This window comes from Falco peregrinus, chromosome 4 (genome assembly GCF_023634155.1).
Source record: "Falco peregrinus isolate bFalPer1 chromosome 4, bFalPer1.pri, whole genome shotgun sequence".
Taxonomy (NCBI): domain Eukaryota; kingdom Metazoa; phylum Chordata; class Aves; order Falconiformes; family Falconidae; genus Falco; species Falco peregrinus.
This window is the reverse complement of record NC_073724.1, coordinates 99,290,284-99,302,737: the sequence shown is the minus strand read 5'-3', so window position 1 is coordinate 99,302,737 and position 12,454 is coordinate 99,290,284. Positions and strand designations below refer to the sequence as shown.

The 12,454-nt window shown below is 55.8% G+C and overlaps 1 protein-coding gene across 1 annotated transcript; it reads left to right on the top strand.

Annotated features, from left to right (window-relative positions):
- The first annotated feature begins 7,096 nt into the window (after positions 1-7,096).
- On the top strand, positions 7,097-11,267 carry PDX1 (pancreatic and duodenal homeobox 1). Its single transcript, XM_005233824.3, has 2 exons — positions 7,097-7,504; positions 10,549-11,267. Exons 1-2 carry the CDS (start codon positions 7,108-7,110, stop codon positions 10,935-10,937), a joined length of 786 nt encoding a protein of 261 aa, XP_005233881.2. The 5' UTR covers positions 7,097-7,107; the 3' UTR covers positions 10,938-11,267.
- The last annotated feature ends 1,187 nt before the right edge of the window (positions 11,268-12,454 follow it).

Below are 12,454 nucleotides of genomic sequence, written 5' to 3'. Positions count from 1 at the left end.
ATTTTCTCTCCTGCCATCCCCGTTTCTTCCCAGGACTCTGATTTATAACATGTTATAGAAAGCCCAGTTAAACCAATTCTGCATTTGTTCTACTTTCTCTCCTGGGAATCCTTGAGTCCAAGACTTATTCACTGCTCAGAGGACAGGACGATGGTTTTCCCACAGGCTCCTTCCTAGCGCTTCCCTCTGTGGGCTCTGACAGGTTCACAGCACCTCCAGGGCTGATGTGATACCAGTTTACAGAAAGTTGAATGAAATCTGGTGCCCTGATTTTCAAATGGTTTTCAATAATCGCATAACCATGTAAATACCTTCTGAAATCCACATTAGATCAAGTGGCATTAAGTTAAAAAGTCTCCAGTAATTCTTAGTGTCTAGTTGAAGTGCTCAGAAGTGCTACTGGACCCACCAGCTGAAGAAAAGCCTGTGTGGGCAGCAGTGGAGGGGGTCAAGACATTTCCAGAGCCCAGTTCTGGTGGCATTGGGTGTTCACAACCAGACTCCTCAAAAGCTTCCCCTTCTTCTGGGAGCACCTCAAGCTGCTGCAGGCCAGTCACCTGGAAAAGCAAGGCATTTGCAGCTGGAAACCCTTTCTGGCAAGTTCAACCCAAAAGATTCATCAGGGTTGTGATCTCCCTTTGGTGAGACCTTCTGGAGCACCCAGCAGAGCTGCTCAGGTCCTGCTTCCCACCTGGGCAGAGGGCTGGTGAGAGCACACCCTCCTCCTCCTCCTCGGGCTCCTACATCCATGTTTCTCCCTGTGGGCAGGGACAGGGGAGAGGGAAAAGGTCAGGCTGGTGTATTCCTGGGTCTCACCCAGAGCTGAGCTGAGAGCGTGCCCAAATCCAGAAATTCAAACACTTTCCTCTGAAGAGTGAGCATCTTACGTGTCCTCTGCATAAATCACCTTCCTCCTGCATGCTTCCCAGGGCTGGAGGATGGAGCGTTAGGAACATCTGCCAGCTTTTCAACTCCTAGGCTCAATACCACAACTGCAATGCAGCGAGCTCTTGTTCGGTCTTGAGGCCCGGGGCAGTGATCTGCTTGCTGTGGAAAGAAGTTGTAAAGGGCTTTAGCTGCTAAGAGTTAGGATGTATCAGTGGAGCCTGTGTGATGTGCAGCAGTTCAGAGTTTGGCTAAACGTAGGCAGCTCTGCACAGGAGAAATTGGTCTGGAGGGACATTACTGTTGGACAGCATCCCAGCAGGACTTCTAACATGCTTAAATCCAGCAAAGAACCACAGCAGCGAAGAAAACAGGGCAGGAAAATTCTGTGTAGGGTTTTTCTCTCCAGATGTCAGCTATTCCACTCCTCTACTCCAGTTTGGGATCAGCCATATATCCATTGCTCTTGTTTTCAGAGACTTAGAGAGGCAGTGACTCCACACCCTCCCCACACAGCCAGTTCCAGTGTGTCACTGTTTCCCAGATTCACTTTCATGCTGGTCCAAACAATTTTAAGGAAAGTTTCCCTACATGTTTGGTGAGAGGCGGAGATACAGAATGGAAAATTTCAGCCCAAATGGCTGAAATCCGACAAAGTGACAAGGGACAAACAAGAGGAGAGGGCTATGGTGAGAACTGCCAGGTGCCACCTGCATGGCCAGGCTCCAGCTGAGCCCAAAACCTGACCTGCCCCGAAGAGCCTGGGATCTACGGGAAACATCAAGCAGCAAGAGATGTGAGGAGGAGTTGTCTCTGGGTCATAGTTCTGCCCTGAATTCCTCTATCTGTAACTATCTGAATATATATAGAGAGATAGTGATATTTTTTTTCTACTCTTATCTGGTATAATAAACATGAAGTGAAAAATAGAAAGCTGTGGGAGGCAAAGAAACATGAAAATCCTGTGTTTTCAGTGGAAAGGTTCACAGTATTTTGAAGTAATTCCTCAACTCATCTTAAAAAGCAATGAAATTGTGCTTCCCTGGTGCTAGGCAATATTCCTACGAGAAAATGAAATTATGAATCTCAAGGGAGATGGGAAGAAAATTAGAAGGTCTAAAAGAGTAAGTGTGAAAAGGCACTATGCACTTAAGATCCTGTCCTACTCTCAGCCTTTTCCAAAGTAACTTTCCTATATGTTTCCTGGACAAGGTCTTATTCAAGATGGCTTATGTAAACATGTCTTTCTGCAGTTCAGGATGTGTCCCACACCTACAGTGTGAAAAGGCTGATGTGTGGTGGGAAGAGCAAACTGAAGTCGCCATGTGTGAATGCAGAATCACTCAGAGACCAAAAAGGCTTCTTGCCAAGAAAAAAAAAAAGCTGATGAACCAGTGTTACTTTAAGGCAGGTGGAATAGTTCGTGCTCTTGTTTTTATCGTTACTGCTAAGAGGGAAAGACAGCTTTGTTTTCACATGGTTATTGATTATTAACCAGCTTTGTGAAAGGTTACCTTTTTGCTAGATACAGTCATGGGAGGGGGTTAAAAATCAATCCCTGGGAAAGCTCTGTTTCCCAGTCAACTTCTCCTTCTCCGGCTGCTGGCCCTTGCCATGGATACAGTTTCCCTGTGTTGGTTTGAGCACAGCTGGAAGAGGAAAAGAGATTATTTTGAGTATGTTCCACTCACCTTAAATACTTCTTTTCTGTCTAAATGTGGATTGCAGAAAAGCAATTGAGCACTGATAAATCATTAAATGTTATGCAGATACAGAAAATCAAGCCATATCACTACAAGGAAGTGTGATTAATATTCCTTACTATTTTATGCTCTAGTTAGACTGGGAGGTAGGAGGAATGATGAAACTACCATCAGTTATAACGGGAAAGGGAGAAAATTAAGTAGGGGTTCACAAATTATTTGCATTGAAAGGCAAACAAAATGCTACTGCCACCTTTCCTAGGGGGAAAAAAACCTACTGTGTCCAGATGGTTTTACATTTCACTGATCTCAGCAGCCTGCAAAGAAGTCTGTCAGACACTACTGGGGAAGAAGTGGACAAGACTTTCAAAATACAGTGGCTCACATTAAGCTCTTAAATCAGGGGTCCTCAAACTACGGCCCGCGGGCTGGATACGGCCCCCAGGGTCCTCAATCTGGCCCCCGGTATTTACAGAACCCCCTGCCCCCCCCCCCCCCGCCCCCCGCCGGGGGTTGGGGGGGGAAACCAAGCAGCCGCAGATGACTGCCTGCCACTGCATCCGCGTACGCCACCCCCCTGGTTAAAAAAATTGAGGACCCCTGTCTTAAATTAACCATTTAAAGGTAAGATAATTGAAAACACCACTGGATTTCAAGATGCGTGTTGTATATGTTGGCATACATTTTAAAGCCACATAAATATGACGTTAGGTATGTGGCTTTGCTTTCCAGACCCCTGGGCACTCAGACAGATTTGTATTATATTGTAAAGTTTTAGGCTTCATATAATATGGAATAAGAGTTAACTGTGCAGACAATCTCTTCTCTGTCAGGCATACACCAGGCTAGAGGAATATAGTCAGATATAAACAAATCCTTTAAAACCCACTTGATTCTAATACGATAATTCAAGTATTGCAGTGTGGTTATTGTGTGATCTTATTGCAGGATGGCAACAGCTGAGAACCTGCAACATTTGTTACTGGTGCTTGAATATCTGAATTCTTGCACTTGTGTTGAGGATAATTACAACCTGCCTGTTCTACTTAACATTGCTACAATCACCATCATACTTCAGTTACTGATACAGACTCATGGATTAGATTTTGTTTAATCTCTTGGAATAACAAATTTGCTATAAGGATTTACCTTCTAAGTAGATCATCACAGCAACTTTAACGCACCTCAAAGGAGTAAAGTGCCATGAGAGGAAACAACCTAGATCCACCAAGGTTGTTCTCAGCATGAGCTACAGCTGTGTTAGTGGTTGTGTGACTGTGCTCATGAATCAGATACAGTGCAGAGCTGGAAGTGCGAGCTTTCCAGCTCCATGGATGAAGCTGGGTAATTTAAACATGGCAGCCATAAATATCCCCAAGATCTTTAGGGGCTTCTACGGTCTATAAAAACTTCCTACCATAAGTATAGGACCTCCAGCTGAACTGCAGCATACACCCAGCCAGGCTTTAAGGTGAGGGAGAATCTACCCAACCTGCTGTTAATTTGTTGTAGTGTACAAGATGTCCCTTACTTTGCTTTTCTTTGCTTTCAATGCTTAAAACTCTGTAGTACATTTATCAGTGGAAATAAATGTGTTTGTATCAGCTGTCTTCTCTTTCCATGGCTACCTATAGACTGAGGATGGCCAAGTTTCTTGTTACTCCAAGCCTGCCAAAACCACAGACTTGGAGAGGTGGCACAGGGGAAGTTCTCAGCTGGCAGATGACAATGTGTGTGCAGGAGTCCCTGGGCTCACTGTTCAAAGTGTTAGGTGCTTGCTGCTGGCCTGGTAGGATCCACATATGAGCTAGATAGGCAACATCACACCATTTTATTTCTTACATCGTGCCTACCCATCTCAAGGCTCTTCTAGCTGGAGCATTAGGACTGATGAAACGCAGCCAGGTGCAAGGCCAGCAAAGGGTGGCAGTGCCTCATACAGTGGCAGTTAATCTGAGGAACACTTTGCCGCAGAGGGGTGGGAGGCATAAGGTTTACATAAGGTTTTCAGGAGACTTAAAGTGTGGAAGAATCAGCTGAGGACTACAACACCTGCACGGCTCAGGAAATCCCTGGAGCAGAAAATTCTGGGAGTCTTGGAGAAGACCTGTGTGGGGGTTCTCATTGCACACTCTGCTGCAACTGCCCAAGGCGATTCATGTGGACATAATTTAGGGAAAGGGTAAGGGGTCACTGGACTTTTGCCTTGAGTCAGCACAGCACTGTCTGCAGAGCCTGGTTCTGGGGCAAAGGAAGCCATTCCCATCACTCCCACCTGCCTCCTCCATCACCCGCAGCACAGGGAATCCACAGCTGTGGCGGGGCTCTTCAGCCAGACCTCAGTGACTGCATCCCAGGAAGATGAGGCAGGCAGCAGTGATCCCTGGGCTTGGGCTCCAGCTGGGCTCAGGTCCCCAGCCTGTGGCCCCCCAGCTGCTGGTCACTAGCACCCCCGGGGCCCAGCCAGGGTCACCCGTGCCAGGATGCCCAGTGGGGCCCTTTTCCTGCACTGCAGCTTGCTGCCTTGTTGTTAGCATGGCAAAGCGTCCCTTATCGCTTGCTCACGCAGGCAGAATGGAAGAGAATTAGCTCTAAATTATACGAAATTCATTTGCTTTAGAGGGAGAAGTGTTTGTTCTATTTAGAAATGTTCGTTATAGAAAGAGGACCGCATTAAGACACCAGGTAATGGTCCTCCCTGGAGATGAATCAATTTGCTCTGGGTTTTATGGCCTCATGTTTGTTTGTCCGTGCCCGTGGAAAACCTGGGGCTGTAAATGATCCGGGGAGAAGATCTGTGGGGAAGGGGCTGGGGATGCTAGTCTGGGGTCGGTGCAGAAGGAGTCTCCGGATCAGACACCCATGCCTGCAAGGGACCGCAGGGGAGGCACAGCAGCCCCGTGGGTGCTGGGCCGGGGGTGACCACCGACAAGGGAGCCCACCTGGCTCAGCGCATCCCCCCCGGCCGCACACCGTCTGGGATCCCCGGGCAGAGTGGTACCCCCCCGGCATGCCAGGGGACAGAGAGGGAGGGCGCTGGGCGGGGGGAGCGCGAGCAGCGGCGATGTCTATCGGTAATTCCTGCTAATAAAATACTTTTTCACTATCCGCACTATAATTGGTTTACAGCCCTTTTTGTTTATTTATCCATAAGAGGTGCTGTTAAATGGCTTGGGAAAGCAATCGCTTAATGGCTCAGTATTGAATCAAAGGCTCAGTGTGCTTTCTGAGGGATGGGGTCCCGCGTGGGTTCAGAGCGGAAACTCATTTAAAATGTCATGATGGGGGTGGGTTTATGATCCCACGGAACGGGCGCGGGAGCCAGGTACCGGGAGCCTCCTGCCCCACCAGCTCAGGGGGTGCACCGCCACCGGCCAAGCCGAGCCGAGCCGAGCCGGGCCGGGTCGAGCCGCCCGCACCCGGGCCCGCCGCGCTGCTCCCTGCGGCCGCCCTAGACGGAGCCGCGGGTGTGTGCCCCGACGGCGAGGCCGGAGCCCCGGTGCCGCGGGAAGGGGCGGCGGGAGGCAGCGGCCCGCGGGCGGGTAGGGAGCGTGCCTGCCCCCCAGGCGGCCAGAGCGGCGGCCGGGCCGGGCGCAGGGAGGCAGGGAAGTGATCTTTGTCCCTTTCGGTAGCTCTCCGCCTCCTCATAGCCTCGTCACCAAGTCAACCGGCACCAGCTCGGAGCAGATTATCTCCGAGGGTCAACACATTGCAGCCCAAGCCGCGGGGAAGGCTCCCAAATTTACCTCTTGGGCAAACAATCTGCTGCCTATCGCTCGCTCTGGTGATAGCATTGTGGTCCCCACCGGCCGCATCCCCACCCCGGGCAGAGGGGGAGCGGGCAGAAAGCCGACCCTCCTTGCCTGCTCCCAGGGCTCGGGCACGCGGGTCCCCCCGAGGGGGCGGCCCCCTGGCGCACCATGTCCGTCTCCGAACACCCGCATCCCTGGCCGAGGTGCCCCCGCAGCCAAAAGTGCCCCGATGTCAAACCCCTCCAGAAGCCGTGTCCCCCTCTCTGCCCGCCCCGCCCCCCCCCCCCCCCGCCCCAAAGGTTTTCCTCTCCGGGCCGTTGCCAAGGCGGGGGGCTGGGGGATGAGCAGCCCGCGGGCAAGCGGGGCGGGAAGCGAAAAAGCGGGTTTAGGGGCCATCCCTCCCGCAGAGCCCGGCACGTCGGGGCAATCCCCCCGCCGCCCTGCCCGGCCCCTCAGCTCCTCTCCTCGGGGCTCCTGGCCCAAAAGCAGGGAGCGGCACCCCTTGGCAGGGTCGGGGGGGTCCAGGTCCTGCCCGGCTAAGGCGAACGGGGTCGCGGGGCCGGGGCCACCCCGGGTGGCGCCTTACGGGTCGCGCCCCGCCCAGGAGGGCCGAGGGAGGTCTCACGTGGGGGAGCGGCGCCTATGGGGAGGCGGCGGGGCACGGCGGGGCGGCGAGCTGTCAAAGCGGCATCCCGGGCGCCGGGAGCGGGAGCAGCCCTATGTGTCCCTAAGTTGGAAGACCCCACCCCGCCCCGGCCCTGCTCGCCATGAACACCGACGAGCAGTATTACGCCTCGGCGCAGCTCTACAAGGAGTCGTGTGCGTTTCAGAGAGCCCAGGCGCAGGATTACAACCCCAGCCCCCCCGCCTGCCTGTACATGGGCAGGCAGCAGCAGGCTCCTTACCCCAGCGCCTTAGGGGCTCTCGAGCAAGGCAGCCCGCCAGACATTTCACCTTACGAGGTGCCCCCCATCACGGAGGATGCCGGGGTCTCCCACCTTCATCACCATCACCACCACCACCCTCATCTTCCTCCTCCCCACCAAGACACGCTGCCTTTCGCAGACGGGGCGGACACGGGGGCGATAGAGGAGCCCCGAGCGCAGGTGCCTTTCGCCTGGATGAAGTCCACCAAATCGCACGCCTGGAAGGGACAGTGGACCGGTAAGCCCCGCCGCCTCCCTCTGCCTCTGCCCCGCCGCTGCTTTCTCCACCGGCGGTCAGGAGCCCTCCCCTGCACCGGTCCTGCTCCCGCCGCTCGGCTGTAGCGTGGAGGGGTCCTGGAGGGTCGCTGCCCCGGGCCGCTCCTTCCCAGCCCCTCAAAGACCCACTGCTGTGGAGCTGCTACCGTCGGGTTGAACGCTGGGGTGGGAGCCGGCCCTCCGGTCCCCGACGGCGGGCTCGCCACTCCCCGCGCTGCCCAAGCCCTGAGCAACAATTAACGAATTAATTTTCACCAATTAACTAATGGTCGCCAAGTCGGGGCGAGGTGCAAACGCCTGCCGGGCGCGGCTGCCTCGCCGAGCAGGGGGTGGCCGCTCCGCCGGCGCGGTGGGCTCCCCGCGGGGGTCCGCGCAGGGCGAGGCGGGGGGCGCGGAGACCCCGGCGAGGTGGAGCGGGGGGAGGCGGCAGGCAGGGCTACAGGGGCAGGGCACGGCACCAGGTACCCGCCGAACAGCACCCGGTACCCCGAGGCAGCCGAACAGCCCCTCTCCGCTGTCTCTCGGCTCTCCCCGGTGCCCGGGGTGCAGAGCCCCTCTCCCCTTCTGGCCCCTCATTCCCACCCCCTCCTGCTTCCCGGTGGGTTTTAGCCGTAAGTGCACCTTCTCGAGTGAAAACCCAGGGCAGGGGAAACAATGCACAAACGAAACAGAGCTGCCAGCGAGGGGAAGAAACTCTATCTGGGCAAAAAGTTCCGCTGCCCAACAATATTTCTGTCTCTGCCTGCACAATGTTATCGTGTCCTGCGCCTTTGTCACGCCTATACGGCAAATATTATACCAATGGCTTTGTTCAAATAGACAGTTGAAAAAAGGACCGGAGTATTAAAATCACCGCGAAATAGTTTGGGAATTGCACGGAGCAGACGGAGGGGGAAGGCAGGACAGGCGGCGGTGCACGGTCCCCGCGGAGGCGCAGCCGCCGGGAAGGGGAGAGGAGCGCTGCCCCACGCCGCGGGCCCGGCGGCAAACTGAGCCGGAGGGGTGGGCGTGAGTGGGGGGAAAATCAAATCCTTTTCCTTGGGTTGAATAAATTCTGGGAATAAAAAAAGTAAAAGAGAGAAAGGAAAAAAAAAAAAAAAGAAAGAAAAAAAAAGAAGTTAAAGCCAAACTCTAGAACTACCTTTTTTTTTTTCTTCTCTGTCTCCTGTACCCGAGGAATGACAAAACCATCAGCAAAACGAAACTTTTCCCGTAAAGGCCGAAAACTCTTCCCAGTTCTTCCCAGCTCTGCCGGGAGGTCCAGGCGAGGGCCGTGCAGCAGGTGACACGGTGCGTGTCACCGGGCTGCTGCTACCACGGGTGCGCTGTGCGCGCCCGCGCAGCGAGAGGGGCGCAGCGGTATACATTGCAAACGGTACCGCTTCAGGTTTCATTTTGCATGGAAACCCTTGGGATTTAGGCGTCCGTGGATGCTGCGGGGCTTCGCGTTGTTACCGCCAGGGAAAGGCGCCCAGAGAGGCCGCGGCCGAGCCCGGCCCGGTGCCACCCGCCGTGCCCGGCTGCGGGGGTCGCCGTGCCCGGGGGCTACTGGCCGGCTGCGGGCGCTCGCCCGTCCCGCGGGCCTCCCACCAGCCCCGGCTGCTCCGCCCGCCCGGTAGCACTTGTTTACTCCACCATAACAGAAAAATTTTTTCACATCCGTACAGAAACATACCTGTATATACATAGGTTTATACTTGCAAACTTTTTTATGCATATACATGTCTTTTAATATATATTTTAATACATATACACATCGGTGTATCTACATAGGTTTGTATTTATAAACATTTTAATGTATCCATGTATTTTAATATATATTTAAATATATATATATACACACACACAAGTTTATATACATAGGTTTGTATTTATAAACATTATATATATATAAAATCATGGGAATCGGTAGATGAGAGGCGGGAAAGCCCGCGTAGCACCCTTCAAATGGCTGTTTCAACCTGGCTGTTCCAACCACCGCTCCCTGCGGATGGTGCCGCCACCGAACCCGTACCCAGCCGGGCTCCCGGCGCTGCCAGCAGCAGCCGTGGGTTCCAGCGCCCACCCCAGCCCCCTCGCTGCCCCGCCGGTGCCACCCGCGCCCCTGTACCCACGCAGGACGGCAGCTGGGAATGGCGATCCCGACGCTGTTTCCGAGAATGACAAACCCAAGGTCCCACCAACCTGGCGGAACGCAGGGGCTGCGCTTCCGGCCCCGGGGGTCCCGGCGGCCGCGAAAGGGCCCAAGCCTCCGCGAGCCCAGGGCTGCAGGGTGGCGATATCCCGGGAGAAACACCCTAAATCCTGTTCCACCAGGCTTCCCCCCAGCTTTTGGCGGCCTGTGCCGCCGGGTGCCCGCGGCAAGGCCTCGTCGGGGAGAGCCGCCCGCCGTGCCCGGCGCTCCTCGCCGCGCCCCCCGTGGGACCTCGCCGGACCCGCTGCCGGGCTGGCTTCTCCAATGGGTCTTTTACTGGAGAGGTGAGATTTTTTTAAAATTACTTTTTGGCTTTAATTCTGTTTTTTGGTTGCTTGTGCGTGTGTTAGCACACAGAGAACTAATTTTTTTAAATTATTGTTTTGGCTTGAGGTTTCTTTTGGGTTAGTTTTTTTCCTTTTTTTCCCTTTTTTTCTTTTTTCTTTTTTCTTTTTTTTTTTTTTTTTTACACGAATCTGAGCAATTGCCAGGCCCTGGACCCAGGAGTCCTTCGGAGCTTTCGGTGACACTCGACCAGTGGCTCTTGAGCATCTCTCCCGGCTCGAGGGATGGCGCTTCCCTGAAAGCTTCGACCAAATTGTTTAAAAGACAAAAATGAATTATTATAACTTAAAATGGCAGCAGTCGTGACTGCCGCCACCAGCAACGTCTCACTCCGAGGCCACCCCCTCGCCCCGCTTGCTTACCCCCGCGTGTCCTCTGCACCGCGCAGGGGTGCGGGGACATGCCTCCCCCCCCGCAGCCCGAGGGGGCGGCCGGGCGGGCCGGGGCTGACTCTCCCTTCTCTCCAGGGGGGTCCTACGTGGTGGAGCCCGAGGAGAACAAGCGGACGAGGACAGCGTACACCCGGGCGCAGCTGCTGGAGCTGGAAAAGGAGTTTCTCTTTAACAAGTACATCTCCAGGCCGCGGCGGGTGGAGCTGGCTGTCATGTTGAACTTGACCGAGAGGCACATCAAGATCTGGTTCCAGAACCGGCGGATGAAATGGAAGAAGGAAGAAGACAAAAAGCGAGGGGCGGGCAACAGCAATGTCCCCGAGCAAGACTGTGTGGTGTCCTCCGGGGAGCTCCAGGGCAAGGAGGATCTGCAGCCATGCCCGCCTGGGAACCTGCCCTCGGGGGCCTCCAGGGACCTGCTCGCCCCCAGCCTCGCCCCCAGAAGGCAGCAGGACTCTCGGTGAGCCGCGGGGAGCCCCACGCCCCGGGCCGAGGAAGAGGACGGGACCGGGGAGAGAGCCGAGGGGCTGGCGCCGGCCTCCCGCCTCCGTGCCGTGCCGTGCCCGACCCTCGCTCGCCTTCCCCTTGGGAAACTCGGTGCCACCGCTCCGAAACTCCCGTACCGCAAAAATTACACGAAAGGTGTTCAGGCCCCGCCAAGCGAGGCTCGCTGCGGGCCGCAGGGCACCTCTCCCGCTCTCCCCGGGCACCCCGCGCCGCTGCCGACACTACGGGGCAGCTTCCCCCGGGGAAGGCGGGTGTCGGGCGACCACCGACGGTGTGTGCAGCCCTGGGTACACAGAGCCGTCTGGACACCGAAGGAGAAGCGAGTGCACGCCGCCTTACCGCTGACGGCCGCCTCGCCGGGGTGCTGGTCCCACCGTGCCCAGCGCGACACAAGCGCGGACGCGGAACCCAGCGCCCCAGACCGCCCCGAGGCTGACACCCCGCCGGCCCCGTCCCTTCTAGGCCCTTCTGTAGGCTCTACCGAAGGCTGCCCCAGGACTACTTACTCACGTCTTTGGAAACTGGAACCTGGTTTATTTCCTTTTCTTTTGCCTTTGGGAAAAAAAAAAAGAAAAAAAAAGGAAAAAAAAAGAAAAAAAGAAAAAAAAAAAGAAAAAACCCCAAACTAAAACAAAACAAAAGAGCCCGAGTGTCCTGCGGACAGGATTTGTGTCCCCCGATAACCGGCTCACCGTGACCGGCACAGGTAGCCGGACCCTCCGCCGGGCTCCGCCAGCGCCTGCGGCAGACGCTGCGATGCGGACCGCGGCTCCGCGGCCGTTGGGGCTCCGCGGCGGGGGCTCCGCAGCGCGCAGGGCTGCGCTCGCCTGCCCGACGGGTGGGGGCAAGCCCGGAGATGCGTCAGAAAATCCGCGGGTGATCTCCGGGAAGAGCGCAGAGGCAGATTAGGCTGCGAGCCGAGAGCGGGACGTGTTTTGGGAGGCAGGTCTGGTCCCAGCGACATTTCTCTTTAGGGACGAGCTCCTGCCTCCCTTCCACCTCTTCTACAAGCTCGGACCCTTCCTCGGAGAGAAGCAATTTCCCTGCAGCAGAAGCTCCCGGCCCGGTGCGGCTCTCTGCATTTTTTTTCTCTGCAGACCTGGCTTTACATCCCAGCAGAGGTGGGGGGCCAGCCGGCCCCCGAGGCGCTGCGGTGCCTTTTTCCAGGTGACATTTTTTGGGCCCGAGCCCGGCGTGCAAAAGAGCCTGGCTCCTCCGGGCTGGAGCGGGGCGAGGGGGCTGGCCGGGGGCTTCCCTGCGGGGAGCCGGGCAACCAGGGCTCTGCCACCCGCCGTCCCGGAGCCAGCCCGCCTTCCCTGCAGCCGCTGCCCGCCTGTCGCCAGAAACATCTGCGTTGTCGCGACAACGGCGACAGTGGGTATTTTGTACAAGGGAAACGAGCTGTTCAGGCGGCCACCTCGAAGAGGGTCGGAAATTCAGCCGAGTGGGGGAAAAAAAATCACGCTCAAACGAG

What these genes read in the sequence shown, in the direction of transcription:
- PDX1 (XM_005233824.3), top strand. Translation starts at nt 7,108, where the DNA reads ATGAACACCGACGAGCAGTATTACGCCTCGGCGCAGCTCTACAAGGAG. An exon ending in CTGGAAGGGACAGTGGACCG is followed by an intron (nt 7,505 to 10,548) that starts GTAAGCCCCGCC and finishes CCTTCTCTCCAG; the next exon opens with GGGGGTCCTACGTGGTGGAG.